Below are 24,600 nucleotides of genomic sequence, written 5' to 3'. Positions count from 1 at the left end.
TAACTTCACAGCCTGAGCATCGCCTTGTGTACTCTGTTTACTGTGTGTTTCATAAAGGCCAGAGGACTCATCCTGTTACTCTGAAACTGCTTAGCCCATCTTTGGCTGGATTTACTGTACAGGAAGAACAAACGGTTGCTTAGGAAAGCGCAGTATTTAATGAGAGAGCTGGGCTGGACTTTTTTCAAAGAAACAAATAAAAGCCAGCAACTCTCAGTTTGGCGTGGACTGTACCATTTTGTTTGTTGTATCACCCCATTGTCTTCTCCATCCCTTTTTTTTATTATTTCTTTGTTATACCATTTCACAACCCGTGGCCTGGATGCTGTAATTCCTGGAGGAATGCACAGCATAATGGATACTGCATGATCACAAAGTAGTTCACCTTGTGCAAAGCTGTAGCAAAAATGATGCATCATGGCTGTTTCCCAATCTTCCCTGCTTCGCTGACTTCTTTTTATTTGGAGAAATTCCTTTAGCTTCTCCTCACAGGGGCTACCCAGTAAGAGGAAGCGTAACCTTTCTCCACCCAGCAACAGAAACGCAATGGTTTTGGAACACTTCCCCTTTTCACAATGTCTCTGTACAACACCGCACAGCAGTTAAACTGCCCGGTATCTTCTTCCCCATGCTTCAGGCAGAGGAACCGTGGTGCGGAGATGTTAAACAACCCACAAAAGGCGGCCCACAGAGAAACCTCTGCCACAGCCTGGGAAAGCCCTGCCTGCAGCTCTTGGAGCAGTTTTGCCAGACTGCTGAGGCCAGAGTAACAACATATTTTTTTGGAGGTGTTTTTTTTTTTAGAAACGCATCCACATACCGACATATTGATTAATGGTTTATTTTTAAAAGTCAGGTTGTTGGTTTTTTTAAAAAATTCCTCATTTCTGTGGCCACCGCTGCTGCGCAGAGGAGGGAGCAGCCGCGGCCTGCGGCGTCCCGCGGCCCCGTGCCGAGAGAGGCCGCCCTCAGCCGGGGAGCGGGGGGGGGGGAGCTGCTGCCGAGCGACAACGACACCAGGACAGGCCCGTGTGGCCTGTCGGCACCGCTGGCTCACCCATCCCAGGGAGGCCTTGCTCGGGCAGGAGGGGGAACCGGGAGGGCCGGGCAGACCAGGCCCTGCCCCGCCGGCTGCCGCCAGGGCCCGGCTCCCCGGGCGGGCGCAGGCGCGCTGCCCCGCCGGCCGCTGCCCCCCGCCCCGTCGCAGGGCTGACGCGCCGGCGCAGCGCGCTCCGGCCCGGCGTGCGGCGGGGGGCGGAGCGCGGCCCTGGCGGCGGCCGGGATGAGCCGGGCGGCGCCGGCAGGCAGAGGTGAGGCGGGGGGCGGCGGGCCGTTACGGCGTTTGGCGGCGGCTGCGGCCCCGGCCCCGGCCCGCCCTGTGCTCGGCCCCGTGAGTGCGGGGCAGCGCGGCCTGCCCAGCGGCCGCCGGGCCCCCCCGCGTCCCCGTCCCCCTCCCCCGCTGCCGGGCGGCTCCGGCTGGTCCCGCCGTGCGTGCCGGAGGGGCGGGAGGCAGTGCCCGCCCGGAGCTCCCTGCGGCAGCGCTCGGGCTTCTCTCGCCCGGGTTCGCCCCGTTAGCGGTAGCTGGAGAGTGGCGGGGCCGGGAGCGCGGGCGGCCGGACGCTGTCAGCGCGGAGCCGCGGGCGGGCGGAGGCCGCGGGGCGCCGTTTGCCGCTGTGCTGCCTCCCGGCCCTCTCGGCGTTCCTGCCTCCTCTCCTGCCCGTGCTCCGGACGCCGGGGACTGGCGCTGCGTCTTGGTTCCTGGCGTTGTCACAGGGTTGGACTGGGCCAGCGGGAACAGGGCGTCTGGGGAAGTTCCTGGGGCGGCGCGGAGAGGTTCAGTGCCAGGCTCTCCTGGGGAGCACGAGTAGACTCCCTGTAACGACAGGACTGGGAGAGTCAGGGTGTTGATGGAGCTGGGCAGCTATTGAAAGGGATTTTCAGTTGTTGCAAGAGATGGGTTTTTTTCTGTCATTGGGCTCTCTACCCCACTTCTCTGCCCTGAGTTGTCTCTTTGTCGCAGAGACTCCCAGGCTTTTTGTTGTGTAAGCAGAGAGCTTATCTGCTCTAGTGCTGCTTCCCTCCCTGAGCCCTTCCAAACTGGGCTGTGCTGGTGAGGCAGTGACTGGGAGCTCAGCAGGGGTGGCTGGTGCAGGTAGGGTGCCGAACTGTGGGGCAGGAACAGCAGAGCTGTGTTCCTCAGTTGAGGACTGGGTTTAACTAACACGTTCTCCTTACAGCCATCTCCAAACTAAACTTGTTTTAGCCGAGACTTCTAACTCTGAGGAGAAGCAAATTGCTTTTGGTAGTAGCCTCACCTTTACTTATCTGCGTGCGTGTCACTAACACAAGTAGGGAAGTAATCTTTTTTTTCAAAGCTGCAGGAATATGTGTTTAATACTTGTGAAAATATACTGTGTCTTAAGGAAAGCCTTTAGAAAACATCAGGGAGACCTTTGGTCCCAGATGTGTGCAAGGACCTGGACAGCAAAGTTTGATAGACTTTGTTTCAGCTGCTTCCATGCTTCTGCCTTGTAGAGGTATTCAGGAAGGAAGGGACAAAGCTTGAGTGATATTTCACTGAAATCAATCTAAAGCCTGAAGATTAAAAATTATTTATGTCCTTAGGCCTTCCTTGTACAAAAGTAACTTTGGGCACTTTAATCTGGAATTTGTTCTCTTTCATCACTCTGATTTGTGACAGTATTTCTCTTAAATGCTATTTTATCTGATATACATATCTCCACTAATCTAGTTTAGCCTAAAGGAGGATGTTTCCGTAAGTCAATTATAATTATCTTGCCAGAAATAATTTTAGCAGATGTGTAGCCAACTGGGTGAGACTGTGGGTTAGTTCCCGAAAGCACTAGTTGAGAGACGGGAAGAGACCAGGGTAACCGTATGAGTTTAGGCCTTGCAGCATGACAACTGAGGTCATCGGCTGCGTGCCCTGCCGTGTTCCCATCAGTTGGTAACTTTGGACTTTAGCAGTTTCTGCATGGTCTTGTGTTAATACGTTATGTTTTGTCAAAGTGTGTTTCCCTAGGGCTTGTTTCACCTCTGAGACAAAAGATTTGGTTAACAGTTCACAGAACTGCGCTGGGCAGGTCAGAAAAGGAAGCAAAGAGGAGATAGTTCCCAGTGCTGTGAACCTGCATTACTTCTGCATGTGCTAATTGAATCATCTCAGACTTCCTGACCTTATCAGCTTAGTTCTGGCCACACAGTGGTTTGAAGAGAGACACCCTTCCCCAGCTTCCCCTCTCTCTTTCCAGTTTTGGATTCCAGTTGGGGGAGGGAGGGCATCTTCTTGCACAGTGTATCCTGGCTCTCTAACCTCAGGCCCGCTTTCTCTTTCCTGCTTATCTTCTGTCCTTGAGAGCCTGCCCCAGATTCTCCACTGGGAAACGCTGGACGCGCCCAGTGCTTCCAAGAACCACTGCCTGTCACAGGAGCAGGAGGTGCAGGAATTACTCCTACCCACACAAGGCCATGCTCCCAAGGCTGTTTGCTTTATTTATATTACTGGTGCTCTTCAAAACAAGCTTCTTTTACATTTTGAATAACACTAATAAAACCTCAGCAGTCTGGGAAAAAAACCTCAGAGTTAGCAAGTGAGCTGTATTTGAATTACTCACCGGCTGCGTGTGTCTCTTGATCTGCTGGCCACCCGGATGTGGCCCCAGATAGCTTGTGGTGATCTAAGTATGAAGTAGCTGCGCTGCTGTGGGTTTGTTCTGCCTGTATGTGGAAAAAGGTTTCCGTGGTCTGATGCTTCAAGTGTCAGCTAGAAACCTTTGGTGAGAGTCCTGTCAGCAGCACTGGCTGGGACTGCCTTTCCCATTTCTGTGCTTTTCAGTTCAAATCCGGGCTCTCTCAACCTGCCAAAATTAAATAGGACTGCCAAGGATTAATTAGTGGTTGAACTGTAACAGGCTTAAAATTGGTGAAAGTCGTGAATGTGTAGTGTCTTTTCTAGTACTTAATTTCACTGAAGGTGACGTAAGTTGCAAATGGAGTGAGCTGCTAATTGCTCTAATGAAAATACAGCATCTGTCTGAGCTGCATTTGTTACTCAGTAGAGGATCAAGGGCCTTGTGTTCCTCTGTTCCTCTGATGTAGGTGTTCAGTGAATTTTAGGCCAGCTTTATGTCAAGTTGATATGAAGTTATGCTTGCTTGTAACTTACCAGAGCTCTTGGCGTTAAGTCTCTGTTCTGAAAACTGAGTGGCTCCCAAATATGTTTTTCAAAGCTTAGAGTAGAAAGCAAATTTATAACCAGAATATGCCATTAGTACAGAGCTGTAGCAGTTTGGGGTTGTCTTTGTCCAGTGCAAAAGAGACTGTGCTTTTTAATATTTAATCATTTGCAGATGGTATTTCAAACACCGCTGAAGGGGTGAGAACTAATGACAGTAAATTTCTTTCACTTACGGTCTGTGGGAGGTTTACAGCTTGGGCTTTTCTGGGTCTGAGAGTTTGCTGCTGTAGTCTTGGCAGCATCCCTTTGCAGTGGAGGTGTGGCTTGTACTAGCCAAAGGACTCTTGTCGTGGTGTAAGTTCTTTGACTTCAGAGGTTTTTCATCTGTGTCGATCTATGGGACGAAGATGTGACTTTGTCTTCAGGTTCTTAAACTTTGGGCGGTGCTCGCTTTACTTTTGGTCTTGCGTTGCTCACTTCAGTTCCTTTTCTAGCAGTGCACTTTTGAGCTGTCCTTTTGCCTTGCTGGTTTATGTTGCCAAGTAAAACCAGTAATGCTCTCGTACCACTGGTGGAAAATAAGTTCTTCAAGCAGCACCTTTAATTAAATATTTGCGTATGGATTATCTTTTGTCACTCTTAAGTAATACTGCTATTAGAAAAGTGAACTGTTTTAGCTCCTAGGACTGGGATTAACAGCTCCTTGGAGGCCTTTATTTTAAAGGGATCCAGACTTGGAATTGATTATGTTTGAAAAGAGAGAGGGGAGGGCAGGAAAGGTTTGCTTGGATTAAATGGCTTAGTCAGACTTTTTCTCATTTTGAAGAGAAACTTTTCTGTACAGAAAAAACTTTCAGTGTGGAGAAACTGGTATGTACATCATAGGCAAACATGAAGTATTTTTTAATCCAGTAAGTTATGATGTGAAGCATTTTTTAATTATCTAAGTTAAAAATGAAGCAGAAGAACAGGTGAGTAGAATTGTTTTCCTAAGATCTTTCTTTGTTGCAGTTTGAGAAGCTGGATTTCATGACACTAATGAGCAAATGAGCTATTTCGATTGCTGTTGCAATTGATTGTGTTGAAACTGTGGCACCACTCTGGTCTCTCAATTCGAGTTTGCCTCAGATTCTTTTTGTTGTCAGGACTTAGCTTTGCTAGAATCTAGTTCAGTATTTTTCCCACTGATTGTTAGTTTAGTCCATTACGGGTGAAACAATGGCAGCGGTAGACGTTGCAGCTCCTGCGAAATCCGGAGCTGTTCAGCAAACCAGCAGTTCTCAGCCTTCTTGCCCATCGAGGGCATGCTGCTTGTTGGACTTTGCTATGAGAGAGCAAGGAGAAAAGTGATGGCTCTGAATCGTTCAGGAGTGTTCTTAAAAACTGTCAGGTATATTGCACAGTTACTGGGCAGGTATTGCTGAGGCTCCGAGAAGCAGTGAAACAATTACCTTCACGTGCTTAGCCCTTCATAGAGTACCCAAGGCTCGCCTTGTTGGCAGAAGCCCCTTGTATACGTGGCTCAGTTGAGAACACTGCGATTTTGCTGGGTTCATTTGTTTTACCTGGATGGAAGCGTGGCAGGAATAAGCTGTCCTAGCAAGACTGTGGTTTGGCTGACGTTTACTGGGGCCGTTCAAGGAATGTTTTGGAGGTGCCATACACAATAGACAGACATGTAGAGTTTGTAGTGTAAGAGCAGGCATAAACTGGATCTAGTGTAGAGAAGTGTTTAAGTGCTAGAAGAGCAAGTATGAGAAAATTGGCATGAGGAGATGTTATGTCCTGATTTTTATGATAACCAAGTTGCGTGGTGACTCGTAGAGAGTTGCAAAAGAGCTAGACCCTATTGCAGTGCTTACGCTGCTGAGCTGTGCTGTCTTGGACATCTCTATTAGTGGGGGTAGCCAGGTTCCTTTCTACGTTGTAGGTAGTGAACTCTTCACTGTTTTCTGTATGGTGGGAATACCTTACCTGAGTAATAAATGATATTCTTCATCCTCTCTGCATTTCTATTCCCCTCCCACCCCCTACCAAAAAAAAAAAAAAAAAAAAAAGATAAATTGCCACATGCTGTTTACATCTAAGATGACTAGAGTGAAAAATGCAGAAGAGCTTCTTAAGCCTGACTTTAAATACCTGCTTTTTCAGGTGCTTAGCATTTGACTTTAAAGTCCAATTGTTAATGTTTTATTTCCATCTATAGACTCCTTTATTCTCAGCTAGATGATGCCTACGTGTAATGCTTGGGACAGATGTGGCTAAGAGAAAATTTGTTATAATAGTCCGTAAGTCAGAATCAGGTGGTTAGAGGAGGAGGGTCAAAGTCCATTTCTGAACCTGAAGAAAAATACAAACTGTTGTAAAATACAGGGTGTGATGTACTCAGTGAGGCTGGGACAATTTGCATGAAACATCCTATATGGTGTGTGTGGCTGATGCCTTCCCCTTGTGTTTCTGGATTCTTCTACCTTTGGATTAGTATTTTTAGTTATATAGTGAAGATGAATAGATATTACTATGCAGGCTTTACACTCTTTTGTAGGCTCAGATATATCCTTATTGCACGCTTTGAGATGCAGGTTTTTAGCAGGGAAAGGGATTTTTAAGGTGATTAACTGGTTTCCTGCATTGATACTGCTTTGTTAATGCAAAGATAAACACTAATTGTAGAAGCTGATGGTGGTGGTGTCATATGGAGTGAGCTGTTACTGTAAATGTGAGGAACCACTTCCCAGAGGAAGCTGTGTCATTCTTTTTATAGTTAGAGCATCAAAATTTCTGTGGCAGTATGTGCATTGTTGTCCTTTAAGGGAAAAACTGTGTGAGCGTGTGAAGTGTCTTCAGAGTGGCTGGTAACATTTATTGCACAAGAACAAGCATTTGCTTTGTACGGTTGTGTTACCTGCACACACTTGTTGACTAACTTGGACTTCAAAGTTTTGTTTTTCAAAAGCCTTTTGAGGGGAACTAGTTAACTGTGCTTGCTCTACAACATGGATATTGAGAGAGATTTAACCTCAGGCTGGAGAGTCAGAAATTACATATAGGGAGCGTGGGCTGGGTGGGGATTACTTGTTTATTGCTTTACCTCAAGGGAAGGTAAATGAGAAGAGCCTGTTTACGCACCAAGCCATTGCAACTATTGCTGCTTTTTTCTTTTGGTGCAAGTGAGAATGTCCTAGGGAACGTGGGATTGTGTTTGGAGGAGGACAAGTGGAATTTTAGATAGGCATGTTGCCTGAGGAATGTGCCTTAGTGTTTTGCTATTATGTTACAGTCCAGATAACTCTGAATTCATTTCCCTTATTCTTTCAGCTGTTTTTCAAGATCATAATGCAGCAGAAAAATGAAAAACCATAGAAGACGTTTGCTTTGGAAAAGAAGTCAGTTGCTGTCCCAGTCTAGAAGATGGACTGCTGGATTGGGGAAGCCTGGGAAATACTGCTTCCAAAAGCCATTTTTCCTAGCTAAGAGGAAAAGACAGAGTGCTCAGTTAATTGAGAGCTTAAATCACAACAAACTGTACAGAAGACTGCAGTGCAGAAGGAAGGCACTTGAGCTCCGAAGCAGGTGGGCTCCTGATGTGCCTCTAAATGCAGAAACCTATCAAAACCCTACTATTGAACAATACAGCTTTCCTTACAAAACTACTGACAGCAAAACGATCCTGTCTCTATTGCAAAGCTGAAAGCCCATCTGGAGAAGCAGTAAGAAAACTCAACAATGAATCCTTTCAGAGTGAAGATCCCTTGAATGAAGAATTTGAAACTGTTGCTATTCTTAATAGCATCTCTGGCAATGTCCATTATGTCTCATGTAGTATGCTGGATGGTGCTGCCTTACCTGTAAAGGAAGGTGGTTTTGCATATAGTGGGGAGGAGAGCAATAATGGTGAGGGCAACACAGTCCTAGTAGTTTTAAACAACTATAAAAGGAAATGCTGTTGCAAAGGGAATGGAATGGAACTTGTGGCCCCTTGACAACTCTAAAGAGGTCCAAATTTAACCATCATGCTGTAAAAAAGAGATCTTTATTTATGATGCATAAGAAACTTTCTATGGTTAGGTTTCGGTATAGAATTAAAAAATCCCCAGAACTTCGAGCAAGAGGCAAAACCTGCAAATTGAGAAAAATCAAGCCAAGGTGGGTGGAGAAAGTTACGAGGGACCATCAAGAGACGCTCCAGCGGGATTTTGAAAGTGGATTGTGTAATTGGCTTTCCTACTGGAATTCTAAAAGTAACTGTCTTTGGAATCGGTACAGCTTACCAGATATGAACAATAATACACCCAAATCTTTAGGTGAGGAGAATGAAATATGTGCACCTGAGATCTGCCAAACGTGGGATGCATTACCGTGTGCTGAGCCATGTTCTGAGGAGGCAGAATCCAGAGGGCAGGATGGCAGTGGGGATGCTGTCCCACCAGAACTGCATGCTAGAGCTTCTCCGGAGGCAGAGACCTTGCACCAGGTGGAGACCAATGGGGCTCTGGCAGAGGATCAGTGCTCTGACATTTTTGTCTCTGTGACAGGAAAAGAAATCGCTGTTTCAGGTCAAGATGACACAGAATCTAATGAGATTATGGGTGTAGATGGAATGATGCTGTTGCAATCCTCCTTGCCCGATTCTGATGTCGATGATTTTGCAAACGGACCTTTATCCATGGAGCTGGCACAAAATGAGGACAGCTCTAGCCAAATGGAAGTAGAGGGCTCCTTAAACCTGGACATTTTTAGTGCAAAGTTACTAGATCACCCTTACTGTAAAAGTCCTCTTGAGGAGCCTTCACCAGAAAGCACAGGACTAAAATCAGGAACTCGGAAGGGAGGCAAAAGGAACAGTCAGAAAATTTCCCGGGTGGCTGACGAGCAGTTGGCAACGTGGCTTTGTGGTATATCTTTTACATATCTTAGGGCTTCCAGGAGTTCCTGAAAACTGCTGGATGTATCATGGAGTTTACATGTTGTGTTAATTCCTTTATTAAAATGGATTCTTCTTGTGAATTGTAAAGGGTACTTAGCATCATGCTTAATGAAATGAGGCTGCAAAGAGGAAAGCTGCAGGAAGGAAGGACAAATCAATGCTTATCTGACAAGCTATTTTGAGGGATGATTGGTGCCTCTGCTTTTGTTTTAGAGAATACAATGTAATTGGAATCTTTGTGGAAAATTGTTGATAGACATTTTAAATGTCTTACTATGTGGTTTCTGAGATGGTAATGGGGTTAAAACTTCCAATTTTTTAAATGGTTGACAATTATTACTCTTAATTGTTTTTTGAAAATTCTTAGTGTTCTAATACTTCCTTCCAGCCTTACGCTCTGTTCTCTTGCTCTTAGACTGAAACTAAATCACTTAATGAATCTCAGGTTTTAATAGCCAAATACTGTTCATTCTCACTTAGTTTTCTCTATGATTGTTCATGAAGTAGGCTTAATGAATCTTATTAGACAATATTTTTTAGAAAGGCAAGACTAATCTTAGCAAAGGTTTGGCAAAAAGGCTTTGGGATTTTTTTTTACTCTATGCTGAGCATGCAGTATTTGATAGCCTCTCTGAAGAGGAACATGGTAAAAATAGTAATCGGTGCTTTATGTATAGCAGTGTACTATACGCATAGTAAGGAGCAGTGAGCTAACGTGTGCCACCTAGTACCATTAATATAATGTTCAGGTTCAGTGGTGTTCTGATAACTGAACTCTTCCTCTGGAGAAATTGGCTTCATGGATTCCCATAAACCTGAAGCTGGTGTCAGCTAGCGTTAAAGGGATTGTTTGAGGTTTGCCATGCTCTGATTTTTCTGCCCACCTTTTTGTCCTTTAATTTTGCAATTGATTTTCTAAAGCAAAACGTGAAGAAGGAGACCTTGAACCTCAAAAGATGATTTAGCTATATCTACAAGTTAGTCTGGGATGTGTTTCTCTATGACTGGCTTTACGTGAGCCAACGAGGACCCGGCACTACATGAGAAATTGAGAGAAACTGTGGTACCACAGTGAAGAGACCACTTCTGCAACGGAGTTTTGAAGTTTGTCCAGCAGAAAAAAAAGGAAGTAATACTTCTGTAACACTCAAGAACCAAGATTGTATCAGGGTGGCAAATGTTCAAGTTTTGTGGTCTGATAGGCAGTCATGTTCTTGTTCATGGGAGGCCTGAGTAACTAAAAAAAAAAAGTAAAATTAAAAAGACAGCAAATGCACTAAACTTTCCCACACTTGACAATTTTAAGAGAATTCTTACCTAGCTTCTGAATGAAAGTAGGTGAGACCAGTTTCCATTTTCTTTGAAGGTCCCTCTCTGAGTATTGAAGCCAGGTCATACACACTCCTATTGACAGTATAGGACTTCTGAGTTTTCTCAGCTGAAAAGCTGTAAAAAAGAATTTTAATGTTGGTATAACTATGTACGGATGTTCTCATCTGTTTAGGATTGTCATTAATTATTAACTGTACCCTAAAAGATACTGCTAACCTGGCAAGAGTTGCTAGGGTAGATGCATGAAAGAGCTGCAAGTATTACGGATGCTCTAGGGTTTTGAATTTCTCTGCAGCAGCTGAACTTGTATGTTCATGATCTGCAATATTTAGTGCATTCTGATGTGCTATTAGGTGTCAGACAGAGCTCTGTGTAAATCCTGTTTGTGATGTGTGTCTGATCTTGCACCAGGTCTGAACTTTGTATTTTCCTCCTTGAGTTATGCAGTTACATCAGCCCAAGTGAGGTCAGGCTCTAGCTAGAGGCCCCTTGGAGCTCTGCTACTGTTAGTTGTAACTATGAGAACAATCCTTCCCCTGTGTGTATGAATAAAAAGTTTTTTAAAAAATTATATATTAAAAGAGAATAAGATACACTTACATCCCTGTACATCTTTAGCGAGAGTGAGAAATATCTTCCCTGTCACAGCCTACTAAGATGTAAGGGATAAAAGTTGTTAGGCTACTGTGTGGCAGAGTTGCAAGGAAGGGTATCTTCCTGTGACAAATTCTTCCTTGTTGTGTGATCTCGCTCTTCAATCCTCCCTTCCTTCTGTCACACATCCAGGTGTACTTCTTGCTGTATCTTCACTGCTTTTCTCATCTCTGTGTATTTTGTTCTTGGTCTCTCTCCTTTATTTTTTTATTCTTTACTTACTGCTGTTCTTCTGGCACATTTTTCTGTCAGGTGTTTCTCTCGTCTTGCTTTTTCCCATCCTGATCTTTGAAAGTTTCCAGGAAATATTGTTAAAGCCTTAGTAAGGAGAGAGCTAAACATACACTGCACTGTGCAGTGATACTGTCGGCCGTTGCACTCAGGCCTGAGAAGAGTCCTGGAGTTTGGATGGTGCAACTTCCATGGACTCTGTTCTCAGATCCAGCTTTCTGGAGACAGAACACCTGTTTTCTGCTGCATTTGAAAACTCATTTTCAGAAAGCTGGACAACTTGGTCTTTTTGTCTCTTGCTCACTAGCAAGTGTTGAAATCCTGTTTTCTGTTCTCTTTCATTCTCAAAGGGGTTTTGGATACTTGGGTGGGATTTATGTCTCCACTGTTCCAGTCTTGTGTCTGAGAAAAAAAAAAAAATTCCTTAGGGTGTTTTTAATTCCTCCAGCATTCATATCTTTATGATTTCCTAGTTAATATCTTGTTTCTGCTGTTACGGTTGCTCAGTACTTTCCCAGGCAATGGCAGGCTGACACGGCTGTCCGTGACGCCTTAAATGCCATCCCTCGGATACAAGGGTAAATGAGTTTAACTTCCTGAGAACGTGTGTGGTGTCTTTTCCCTTTGCTGTGGTGGCAGCAGAGGAGCCAAACAGACTGCAAACACTCTGCCAGCCACAGCTGAGGAGAGTAATTCTGCATACTGTAAGGACAAGATACTGGGTTTTCAATGAAAACTGTTGCAGAAACTTACGGCTTTTCACGTTGCAGTAAAATTATTTAAGATGCTAATTGAAATAGGCAGGGGGATGGATCCTCCTCATAGCACTGGTATAATTAGTTTGAGGTAGATATGTGTGTATGTGGCAAGAATGGGGTCTGATCGTTTCCTGCAAAGCTGAGTGATCAGATTCCTTTTTATTTTTGTTCTCCTTCCCCCGCTTTTATTTAATGTTGCCAATTTGAGCTTAGTTTTCTTAAATATATACTTGCCATGCGTGGTGCTGTGTGTTGGTTGGGTGCAGAATGATTGCTGCTCATACTTGGAAGAAATGACTGCTTTATTGGACTAGTGAACTCAGAGGGTTTTTTACATGTTTGCACTTTCATTTTTCTGGTATATTTAAAGGATTCCTAGATGAAGTTATGAAGAAATATGGCAGTTTAGTTCCACTCTGTGAAAAAGATGTCATGGGAAGATTAAAAGAAGTCTTTAATGAAGATTTCTCCCATAGGTGTGTAGCGGTATCAAATTCTAGACTTTGTAAAGGACAAATTGCTTGCATTGCTATTGTGCGCTCCACATCTACCACCTAACTGAAGTCCATTTGATGTGACCTTGACTTATATTTTTTTTCTTCTGCCTTTTCAATCCTGTTTTAGAAAACCTTTTATCACCAGGGAAATCATGAAGTATCGGGAAAAACATCCAAAAACCTCCACTTGCAATTTCCGGGTCTTCTATAATAAGCACATGCTAGATATGGATGATTTAGCTACACTGGAAGGCCAGAACTGGCTGAATGACCAGGTCAGAGATGCTTAGTGTTTATGTGCTTCCTTACCCCTTTTTAGCCCTTTTATATCAGGACATCAGTTGTTCATCCCCTGCTACGTTACAGGTGGATTATCCTTACTTTACACTTGAGAAGTACAAGAAGTGGTGAGCAGCTTTTACAATGGCAGGTGCAATAATCCTGGTTGTAAGTCTGGAAGATAGGAGGTGTCACCACTAAACTGTTTCCCTTTGAAGAAAGAATGTTGCACTTTTCTGAGAAAATGGTGGGTACTCATACAGGCTCTAGCATTGCCCTCCCACCCCCAAGCTGGAGCAGATTACAGGAACAGCAGAGTGAAGCAGCAGGCTGTGGCCCACAGCCAAAAAAACCAAGGCGGCTGCAGTGCCCAGGGCATGCACCAGTAGACTTAAATTGAATTAAACTGCTTTTCAGATTGAGGCAGGCTTCTAGCAGCCGGTTACAGTCTCTCTCCGGGCTCACCACTATTAGTTCCAGAGTGCTTGTCCTTCAGACTACAGCAAAATGTTACTGTAATTGCTCACCTCCTTATTGCTGTTTTAAGTGTGAAGGGTCCTATGTTTTATGGGAAGTTGTGAATTTGGGTTTTTTCAAAATTATTCTGTACGTATTGAAATATTTACTAACTCTTACAGATAATTAACATGTATGGTGAACTCATAATGGATGCAGTCCCTGAAAAGGTGAGGGTTTTTGTTATTATGCAAATGTACTTAATGAGAGATTGAGAGGGAAGGGTGAAACATTCAATATTTCAGATAGAGAATTGAGATTTAGCTCAATGATGTTCTGACTGGTTCCATTATAATTTGTTGTGATCTGCTCCTCAAATTTTCTTCATTTCCTGTGCTAAAATACAGTTTTTGGTGCTGTTGCTCTTGTTTCAGGAACTTATTGGATTAGCTCTGCAGGTGGTTTCTGTCATAGCCTGACATTACTGATGTACCTGTAGAAGACAGGTGCCCTATTTTTGCCCATCCTGCTCTCCTTTCCCCACTAGAGGTTTCTGTCTCTGGTTTATCTGCTTCTAAAGTGCTTTATCCATGCCCTTGCTCACCAGTCTGGTGTTTCAGCTGAAATTTCCGCTGAAGATGGATTTCTGCTGAGGTGACAAACCATGAATGGTAGCATCTGAACCATGCACATGTGCTGCTTGCACTCGCCCACCCGCCCACCTCGCAGCTGTGGGGGCCATAAGAGCTCAAACTGCGTCAGCTGCCTGGTGAATGTGAATTGATGCAGAGCTGCTTGGTTCCTTGGCAGTATTGACTCTGCAGGACTCTCTTTGGTTTGTGCATCTTCAACAGAATGCTTACTGCTTTCCAACTGCAGTGTCTTAACTGATGGTGGCAGTTAAAAAAAAAACAAACAAGGGGGAGGGGGGAATAATCAGGAAAACAACCTCCTCCTTCTGTGACTAAATTTGCAGCAGTGGCAATTATAAAAAGCCATCTGTTTACTAGTAGAGCCGAACAATTTTCAGGTGAGACCACAAAAGGAAGAACCAAACAAAGCCACTTTTAGATGAGCTCTGCAGAATCTAACTCTTAACATCTTCAAGCTCAGAAGAAAGCACGTTGTTGCTTTGATTGGTGCTGATGGTGATTCTTCATTAGTATTCTCTGTACTTCCTGAGTGTGTGCTGGGGTTGTGGTATTGGAGATTGTATCTGTTTGCTTGTGTCTGCTTTTTCTTCATAGTGCATAATTGAAATCCTCATGGGAGATTTTGTGCTGGTACCTCAGAATGTGGTTTTGAAGTCTGGCATAGCTAATGGGTGTTAGGCTGTGTTTTCAGATACTGAATTTTCTAACTTTTTTTTCAAGTAATAACTCGAGCTTTCTACCACCTCTACACTAGCAGAATTATTAAAAACAGATGTTGCAGATTTCCATTTGTATTAATCTGTTCCTGTAATTGGAAGAAGCTAAACTAAGTGCAGGGAATAATACTGTTAACCTGGAGCTAAATATTTTTTTTAACATAAGCCTATGGTTTTTGCCTACATTAAATGTAGGGGTTTAGTTACAAAATGGATGTGGTATAACTTAAAAATGCTTTTAAATAGCAGAATTTTGTTTTTGTCTGGAGCTGGTCATAGTAGTTGAATACAAATGACCGTGTTGTTGTATTAAATCCCATAACTGTTTTGATCATTTTTTTTTTTTTGAGTCTCAGAGCTTCCAGCAACTAAAACCAGAAGTTACTCCCTATTCCACCACCCCCACTTTGCCAGTCCAGTGTTCTCTTCCTTAATCCCTGTAAAGAACAACAAAAAACTCCTTTTCCTGGTGTTTTTCTCCCAAGTCTGCCCCAACAAAAAATTAAACATGATATGCCTGGAGATACAAAAGTGTAAATATAAATGCTGCAGTGGCTCACATCATATATCATAGGGAAATAAGGCTTGTTTTATTTGCTCGCTGAGGAACAGCAATAGTTTAGGATTGGCAAAGCCTCCGTTTGTCCCTACTGGGGTTGTCTTTCTAAGCCTGCATTAAATACTGCCTCATTACAAGTTGTTTTGTATAAATTATCCTGGGGGACAGGGGATGACTGTGCATGAAGATTTCTGTGCTCATTCCTCCTCTCTCTCTTTTTTAGGTTCATTTCTTTAACAGCTTTTTTCATAGACAGCTCGTAACCAAAGGATATAATGGGGTAAAACGATGGACTAAAAAGGTATCCTTTAACTCCGTGTCATCAGTGCTCTGGTTCTTTTGGGCTGGGTTGAATCACTAACCTGAAACTGGGTTACAATGTGTTACCTGCAAAGGAGCTATACAAAGTGAGGAGAGGTTAATAAAAGTAGTAGGGTGGCACTATTCAAGGTAGTAGATTATGTTATGAATATGTACTTTGAATGGCTTCATTATTGGTGGTAGGTTATCTCTTTGTGTATGTTCATGCAAGCTGTTAATTTAGCTGCAAGAAATGTCTTTTACTGCTCCTGACAGTGCCAGGTACGCTAATCTGCAGGACAGCAGACTTAATTCTGCTTCTTCCTTTTATCTTAAGCTGGGATTGTTTGATAAAATCAAATTGTTACTCCTGAGTAATACATACAGGTACTAGAGACCAGAAGTTGGAGACCAATAGTTAATAAGCCAAACTGTTGTTTGCATGACAAGAACAGAATTCACCTTGCTTTCCAGAACTGATACCAGATCATGGGTTGTGATATTTTCTAAGATAGCTAATACAAAAAGCAGTTCTCTCTTTTACTGTGAATATTTGTCCTTTCTAATATGGGAGATGAGGCAAGACTAATCAAGGGCCATGTTTGAATGTATGATCTTTCTGCAGAAGCACTTAAATAGCACACATCTGTGAAATGCTAGAGATGAACTCATTATCCAAATATAAAATCTATTCATATAATTTATTAAAATCTCTTTAAAGAGAGACTGAATATTGGTGCTTAATATTCCCAGATATTTTTTTTTAATGTTCTTTTTCTCCAGCAACCAAAGTTTTGCAAAAAAGTGAAGGTAGGTTCTGAAAGCAGAACCTGTATTCATGGTGCTGCTGAGGAGGGACCAGATGAGAGCAGGACAATTGTTTAGACATTTACACTTACATTCCTGAAGAATCTCCAAGGCAAGGATGAGAACTAAGCAGCTTCTATAGGAAGGATTCAGTAGACTGCTTTGTCCTGCAGTATGTAATTAAGGGGATCTTATTTCTGCTCTTTAAACACACCAGGGTATTGTACCAGGGTTTATAAATGTGCTCTCCTGGGATACAGGACGGCGGAGCCTAGAAGAACGTGCTCTTCTGCGTCCAGCTGCAGTGGTTTCAAAGTTCCTCTTGGTGTCTGTCCTTTCTGGCCACTGATCACATTGGCACTCCTGCTCTGATCCACTGTCATGTCAGCTAGTTGACTCTGCACTGTCTTGGTGAAGCAAATCTAGGTTGCCACCATTCTTTCTGTACATCAGGTCTTAACTAAAGACCCTTCCAGCTTTTGGCTGCCTCTTTCCACTCTTCTGCTATAGGTTTGTGTGCCTGCAGCAGTCCCACAACAAGGGTCATGTGAGGACCCTTGACTTTTGCGTGGCTCTGCTGTTGCTGGACATCACAGCAAGTGTAGTTCATTTGTCTGTTTACAGTTTTGCTCAGTGGGCTCAGCTTGCTGCTGGCTGACATCCTTTGCTTCTCTCCAAGAGCGATGGATCATTGTGTAGTGAGTGGGCTGTAATCTGGTCAGGAAGCAGTTTCTGCAGGTGGGAGCAGGGATCGTCGATGCTTGTGCCAATCAAAGTACTGTTGTGAGCAAGGCTCGGCTGATAACTGCTGTGAATGCTCAGACTGTTTTGTGCCTTCAGATTCCTACTGTTACTCAAGAAATACGCTTTTCTTTCCTACAAATGACCTGCCTTTACCAGTAGTGCAGCAATTATATACTGTTCAAATTGCACAGTGCTTAAAAAAAAAAAGCAGCATAGAAATCTTCCCACAGGATGAGTTAATTTAGTTCAGTATTCTATTTTTGCTTTTTTTCTGGACTGTACCACCAAAACCCCAGCAATTAGACAACCATTTCAAGAGTAGCTGGGAGAAGGAAAATCATGAAAGGCCCTGGCTTGACTGGCTTCCAAAAGCATAAGGGCTCATCTGCCACACAGACACCGGGGGTGTTGTATCTGATCTACTTGTTCTGTACTTTAAGACCTTCTCCCTTGTTTGCTTGCCTGTGACCACAGTACATCTGCTGCAAAGTTAAGTTCAAGAAAGGATGAATCTGCTCTGTCTTCACACCCTCCCTTCCTCTGCTCACCAAAGCATCGCGCGTTCCTCCTCTGCCTTCCTCTGACAAGTTGCAGATCCTGTGTTACAGCAGAGGGAGTCAAACTGCACCAGCTTGCTGGTGGTGTGGGGTGTTTGTAATCACAACAGCTTCATCAGTCGCCTATCCACAGTGCAGGTCTGATAGAAATCAGTGGTGGTCATACTGCAGGAGTGTCACTGCTGAAGATATGTAGCTAACCCAAATTGAGGCTCGACTATATTACCATCATTACTTAAGAAATCCCATGTCGATGCAGATGTTAAAGTGTAATGTGAGCAGGCTTTTGCCACAAATACATTGGTGACTAACTCTGGTACTGTACAATGCTCCTTAGCCACTTTCTGAGCTGTGAGGGTATTTTTGTGCCTGCTGATAAGTTGTATGTGAGATAAGCATGAGGAATGTGGTGGAAGAGGGGAGGGTGAAAAAGACAACTTCAGTTAGGGGGTGGAGAGGAGGCTTAGATATGATGAATCTCTTGCTTTGCAGTGTTGTGCCTGTGGAATTGTCTCTAATGTACATTGTTCTTCTTGCCAGGTGGACTTGTTCAAAAAGACTCTCTTATTAATTCCCATTCACCTGGAAGTCCACTGGTCCCTCATTACTGTGAACATCCCCAATCGAATTATTTCGTTTTACGATTCTCAAGGCATTCATTTTAAGTTTTGTGTAGAGGTAAGAGTGACAGCTGTGTCTGCAAATGTTGACGTTTTCTTAAACAAACCACCCCCCCTACCCCTTTTCCTGTTCAGCCTTAAACTTTAAATGCAGTGTGTCTGTTGTTGTCCTGCCGTGTATGAAATAAGAATCAGCTTGTCCTGCTGAGGAATCTGAAGCACAAACCTGGAGGGTCACACCAGAGCTGGGAGTTGAGGTCAGATTGCCTATTGCCTAATTAGCCTGAGCGTGTAATCGGCACACCTTTTGTTGCTCTGTCTGGTCACTGCCACAAAAAGCAGCGGCTCAAAGCCAAGTGCTACAGGGAAGCAGACTTGCCAGAAGGAAAGCAGAGGCAGTTCTTTAAACTGCTGAGGGACTCGTGTTTAGGAAATGATAAATTGTGGTCCTTTTGGAGGGAGGTTGCCTGGGGGAGAGGACAGGACCAAAGATGCTGTAGTGCTGCCCAGTGGGGTTTACATGTTACTGTGCTATTCACAGCATGTTGCCTTTTTCCTGTCTGCATTGGTACGGGATGCATACCTCTGATTATAACCTGGCAACCTTTCAAAGCTGTGACCTGAACACTCGAGTTAAACTATCAGTCTTCCTGGTAAAAAGCAGCCAGAAAATTTTTTGCTGGGACTAGCAAACTGTAATGACCCTCTTAAAAAAGCTAATTTTGTCAACTTAATTGCTTGCTTGATGCAGCAGCCCTCTGCTTTTAACTGTGTGTAGTTGTTGGCTTACAGAAAAGTAGTAATTATTGTACCCAGGAGAGTTCCCAGCTAGGACTTCTGAATGAAGATACTAGTTTCCTGCTGGCATTTGCTGAGGACAAACTAATGTTTGTTCTGGGAGCGAGAGACCTCATGCTCTCCAGCTTCTGAACTTGCCGGGTAAACCAGGGGTTTCTCTCAGGAGCCCTATGGTCTCTCCTGCAGTTTTGCAACGTGGCCTCTCCCACCCCACTCCAGGCAAGGCATTTGCACTCTCAAACATGAGACATTCCTGCCCTTTGCAGGGGAAAGGGGGGCAATACCCCAAACTCCACTGCGATCCATCCACTAAGGTGAATGTTAGTGCGCTGGAGCGTGTTTAAATTGTGCTATAACCACCAGCCTGTTTACAGAGAAGTAGAAGGATTTGTTTAACCCAAGACCATAGGCTCATTTATCTTGCTTCCTTCTCTTCGCTTGTGTCAGACTATTTTTTCCTGTATGTCACTAAAACTCTCCCTGGAGCTTTGTTGATTAGCTGCAGAACTCAAAGTGTTGTGTATTGAGATTCAGGCAGGAAAGTGCTATCACATTGAATGTAAGGGTCTTGGTGTCAGCCAAGTAAGCCAGAAGAGAACATATGCCAGACTGCGCTGTCTGAGAGCCCTCTGACTCTGTGCCTGAGTGCCACAGCTGGGCTAGTATTAAGTATACTGGTGTATGGTGGGGCTGAGGGGTGTTAAAGCTCCCCTTGATAGACCAAAATGACCCTTGATGGTAGAAGGCAAGTACCCACCAGAGTTCATCTCTTTACGTCTAGATCTGAGCTCAGCCCGTAATGCTTAACACTCACCTGAAATTTATCCTTGTTGTCGAAAGGATACCAGCAAAGATGTCAATGTCTCTCTCCTGTTCTTTAGCTGGTTGTGGTGGGTTCACCTTGGGTGGATGCCAGGTGTCCCCCAAGCCACTCTCAGCAGGACAGGGAGGGGTGAAAAATAAGACGGAAAAACCCCTCATGGGTCAAGATAAAGGCAGTTCAATAAAGCAAAAGGCCGTGCATGGAAGCAAAGGAAAACAAAAGATTTATTGTCTACTTCCCATCAGCGGGCAATGTCCAGCCACTTCCCAGGAAGGAGGGCTTCAGCATGTGTAGTGGTTGCTCCAGAAGACAGATGTCGTAAATAACGAATGCGCTCCCTTCCTCCTCCTTTCTTTAAGCTTTTATTGCTGAGCAGATGTCATATGGGATGGAATATCCCTTTGGTCAGTCGGGGTCAGCTCTCCTGGCTGTGTCCCCTCCCAAGATCTCGCCTGCCCCCAGCCCACTGGTGAGGGGGGAATGTTGGAGGGACAGTCTTGATGCTGTGCCAGCACTGCTCAGGAGTAGCCACAACACTGGTGTGTTATCAACACCTTGCTGGCTAAGGATACGCAGCACTGTGAGGGCTGCTCTGGGGAAAATTGACTCCATCTGAGCCAGACCCAATACACTGGTGAATAACGTTTTGCTCTTTTTCGTTTCCTTTTTGAAGAACATTCGAAAGTATTTGTTGACTGAAGCAAAAGAGAAGAATCACCCCGAGTTTCTTCAGGGTTGGCAGACTGCTGTGACAAAGGTAAATGGCAGCACTTTGAGCCCTGGAGTCTGACTTTCTGGGAGATTTTTAGGAGGCTGCTTCTAAACCATAGATTTGTACAAGTAGTAAATTATTGTACTACTGGTCACGAGGAGGGTGATACGAGCAAGGCAGGTGTTACACATGGGAACGAGAGCTCTGTTGCTCATTCGGCTCCTGCCAGGTCTTTAATACTTTCTGCAAGTAACTGGTGATCTGAGACTAATCTCTGGACAATTAAATGTCCGTGCAGCAAAACCTGTAGCTGATGCCCACGTTGGCACAAGGTCAAGGACTGAATGAGCTGGAGACTTCCTGACTTCTCCTAAAAGGACTGTTCTGAACTATGCTGAACAGATGGGGTTTGGTGAGGGAGGGAACAGGCTAATGCTGCTACTGCCTATATTTTATATTTGCTATGGATAGAGAGCGTTGGTCTGCAGGGCTGTTTGTGGCATATTACGTTTGATCATAAGTAAACAAATTTTTGTGACAATAAAAGGGAATAACTTGTGTTTATTGTAAATGAGGTACTATGTGATTTGTGTGGCCATAATGGTGCCAAAGATATAAAACAGGTCATTGCACACTGGACATACTCCCAACAGCTCCCTCCTTGCACAGGTTTATTTTTAGATGCTGATACAATGATGAAATGACTCCTCTCTGCACTCATGCACACCCTGGGCAATCAGAGTTTGTCCTCCCACATTCTGTGAAGAGGATGATCTGGGACTTGAGGAAAAAAAATTACTTTTTCTCTTCAAGTGCCAGAGACATAGCAGCAGTGTGAGTGGGGCTTTTTAGCTCCACATATCAAAATTGAGCATGTTTGAAGAAATAACAAAGTTTGAAAGATATCATTTGAGACTATCTTACTCAGTACTGTCGCCTGACAACGTACCACCCCTCATGTGAGACCCTTTGGTGTGGCTGGGGACGGAAAGCCCCTGCCAGTAGCATGGATGCGGAGAGTAATCTTCCTCTAGGCCTGTGTGACTTTGCTGATATAGTTTGGTTCTGTGTAAAGCAGATAATGCTGTACAAACATTTATTTAAACTAATTGAGAAGCTGTTCTGCGTAGGTCACTAAAAGAAAATAAACTTGAAAGAAAGATTTGTAATTTGTTTTCTGTCCTATACTATATATTTTTCTAAATGTTAGGTGTTATTCTAACAAGGTGTTGAGTGTCACCTTGCAAAAGTTGACATCAGAATAAGTAATTACAACTCCAGTTTCTAGTGCTGCAGAACAGCTAGCTCTGAGAAGGAGATACCTGATCATTATACCAAATCTCCTTTTGGACTTTAAGTAGGAGTTAGAGAATAAAAGAGTAAGTAAAGATCTAACGTGTCTCTTGTTTCTTTTGCTTTTAGTGCATTCCACAACAGAAAAATGACAGTGACTGTGGGGTTTTTGTGCTCCAGGTAAGTGTACTCCTTTTTAAAAATCAGTGGCCTGTATTGTTCATACAGCAAATGTCCTTTTTTTTTCAATCAAGCCTTTTCCTTTTCCTCAGTACTGCAAGTGCCTCGCCTTAGACCAGCCTTTTCAGTTCTCCCAGGAAGATATGCCCCGAGTGAGAAAAAGGATTTACAAGGAGCTGTGTGAACGCCAGCTAACAGAATAATAAAATGCAGCCAACCTAATTTCTCTGGCATTTCTGACAAGTTGCAGCTGGTGTTTGTGTACTTGAATTCTGAAAACTTCCGTGAATTTTGGGCGATTCTCAGCTGAGTGGTGTGGCCACTGTTGTTACCTCAATTTTTTGACAAGCTCTTTAACTGGCAGAACATAAAAGAGCTGCCATAAAATATTCCTTATGTCAGTTTGATTCTCTTATGTTCTTTCCTGTATTTAATATTTATTATCTCAGCATGCATATAGGCAAAGCATGCAACTAAAATCATAAAACTGTAGATTTGGTGCACCTTTGAGATGTAGCTAGAAATGACAAATACAGGTGATTTTGTCTGGAAACATTAAGATGCATGATATGTTTTCTGATGCAATAATGCTTTGAATGTATTGAAAAAAATCAATGCCATAAAAAGAACAGCTAGAACCTATTTGATAGTTCCATTGTCCCTGTTGTGGCTGTATGATACTGAATTACCACTTTTCAGGGTGGCTAAACTCATCTACAGATTTAATTTGTGGAGACCCCTTTTTTTAAATAGTTCAAGTTGCTAATAAAATTTGTTCTGTTAACATTTATCCATCTGTCATTATCAGCCTGTCCCTAGAGATAAAAAGCAGCCTTTGCACAGCTAAAGCTTCAGCACTTGTCTGTATAATAAAAAGTACAAAGGTGTTCAGTCAGATCGATGGTATGTTCCTCTATGCTGCAGAAGTCTCCATGATGTGTGTATTAAGGAGGATTACAAAGCTGGCCCTGAAGAGCCACAGCTTAGATACTAAGATAAACTCCTTGGCTGTAACTGTTTAAATCTCAGATGGCTTTGGGTCTCTTTCCAGTTCCACAATACGCAATGAAATGTACCATTTCAGCATCTCTCCCTTCAGCTCTGTCTTCAGATGAATTCCCTTCAAGCTTGTCGTGTTTAACCTCCCATTGGCTTTTGCCTTTGTTCAAATATAAATTAATTCTTCTCTGCTGCATCTGCTGTTTGATTGTCTCAAACATCCCTAGTTTTGTTTGCGTTCAGTAGAGCTGATGGGTCTGGTTGGGAATAATAGCACTTGTGGTGGATGCTGTACAAACACAACCAGATGATGTCATTCCACACCAGTGGGGTGGGAGGCTGGGAGTCCAGTGCTGAACTTTGCCGTGTTGTTGCACTGGGCATGGCTAAGGGAGAGCAATGGATCTTGAGACTTTTGGGGTTTTTGTCTTGATCTGTAAACTATGATGTGCTCTTTGCTGGAGAGAGCTAGTTTTGTTTGAAGGAACCGTTGTATGGGACTGCTACACCAGCAAATGTCTTTGCTGTGTTTTTCTGCCAGATAAAGGAGTGAGCCCAGAGGAAAACTATTTTAAATGCTAAACATCATCTGTTGCACAGCTTCACTTTGTGTCTGTCCATAGCCCTGAGTTCTGATGGAGGAAAACCACTTTGAGTTCCCTGTCATGTAAATTAATTCAGACTTGAGCTAAGCCAGGTGCAAATCCCTCCTAGATTACAGAAGCGAGCAGGGAGAAGCGAGGGAGTGCCAAGTGCAGTCAGGCCGGGAGATGGAAGCATGTGCACGCTGTGTTCTGCTAGAGAAGGAGGTCCTGCAGCATCCTTGTGTGTTGCCACTTCCCCTTGTTGGCAGCTGGCAAGGACTGGCTTAATTTAGCAAGATAAGGAAGGTCTTAAGCACTTGTTTAAATTATCTAACCAAGGAACTTAACTAACTTAACTGAATTGGAAAGAACCTTAAGGCTCAGACGGGCTAAACATACATTTGTCCATCATATGGTGCAGAGCGTCCCACAGCACTTAGTTTATTTGTGTTTCCCTGAAGGGTTACTGATAGGAACAGCAGGACCTTCTTGGGGCAAGTGACTGTGAGCAGTGGAGGGTGCATTCCATGAAATTTGGAACTTGGGATAGATGTGCTGGGGTAGAACGTGTGAGCCAGTGCTGCCATTCTTGTGTCTCTGCAGTGCTGTCCCATGAATGGTGCAGATGCTTATGCTGCTGTGTGGTGGGACCAGCCAAACTGATCCAGGCTAAAACTAACCCAGCCAAAAGGCTGCTTTTAACCCAGAGGACAGGGGAGTTCTCACCTCAGTGTAACAACTTGTCACTGAATGTGTACACCAGCGTGAACAAAGAGGGAGAATTGAATGGCCAGCAAGGGACACAAAAGCAGTGTCAACTTCGGATGCGTGCAAGTGAAGCTATATTCTCAAGCAAGACTCCCTGCAGAAAGGGAGTGAAATACAAAAAGGGAACTGCATAAGCAAGTTGCCTTTATTTTCAG

General features: G+C 43.9%; 1 protein-coding gene across 4 annotated transcripts; it reads left to right on the top strand.

The window, feature by feature from the left end:
* Positions 1 to 1,163: 1,163 nt before the first annotated feature.
* Positions 1,164 to 23,289, top strand: SENP5 (SUMO specific peptidase 5). 4 transcript variants are annotated; one of them, XM_075761459.1, is made up of 11 exons: positions 1,208 to 1,310; positions 2,238 to 2,302; positions 7,517 to 9,093; positions 12,471 to 12,576; positions 12,725 to 12,872; positions 13,515 to 13,562; positions 15,484 to 15,561; positions 18,209 to 18,346; positions 20,583 to 20,666; positions 22,044 to 22,094; positions 22,187 to 23,289. In XM_075761459.1, the coding sequence occupies exons 3-11, from the start codon at positions 8,139 to 8,141 to the stop codon at positions 22,295 to 22,297; spliced, it is 1,719 nt and encodes a 572-aa protein (XP_075617574.1). In that variant the 5' UTR covers positions 1,208 to 1,310; positions 2,238 to 2,302; positions 7,517 to 8,138; the 3' UTR covers positions 22,298 to 23,289. The 4 variants fall into 4 exon arrangements, with proteins under 4 accessions (XP_075617573.1, XP_075617574.1, XP_075617575.1 ...); XM_075761460.1 differs by lacking the exon at positions 1,208 to 1,310 and adding an exon at positions 1,343 to 1,774; XM_075761461.1 differs by lacking the exon at positions 1,208 to 1,310 and adding an exon at positions 1,345 to 1,577.
* Positions 23,290 to 24,600: the final 1,311 nt, after the last annotated feature.

Source organism: Balearica regulorum, chromosome 9, assembly GCF_011004875.1.
Source record: "Balearica regulorum gibbericeps isolate bBalReg1 chromosome 9, bBalReg1.pri, whole genome shotgun sequence".
Taxonomy (NCBI): domain Eukaryota; kingdom Metazoa; phylum Chordata; class Aves; order Gruiformes; family Gruidae; genus Balearica; species Balearica regulorum.
This window is presented reverse-complemented; position numbering and strand designations above follow the sequence as displayed.

Excerpts from the sequence above, each read along its gene's own strand:
- SENP5 (XM_075761458.1), top strand. The coding sequence starts at position 8,139 with ATGCTGTTGCAAAGGGAATGGAATGGAACTTGTGGCCCCTTGACAACT. Across the intron at positions 13,563-15,483 it reads TGGATGCAGTCCCTGAAAAG|GTTCATTTCTTTAACAGCTT; the intron begins GTGAGGGTTTTT and ends TCTCTTTTTTAG. Across the intron at positions 20,667-22,043 it reads GGCAGACTGCTGTGACAAAG|TGCATTCCACAACAGAAAAA; the intron begins GTAAATGGCAGC and ends TTTTGCTTTTAG.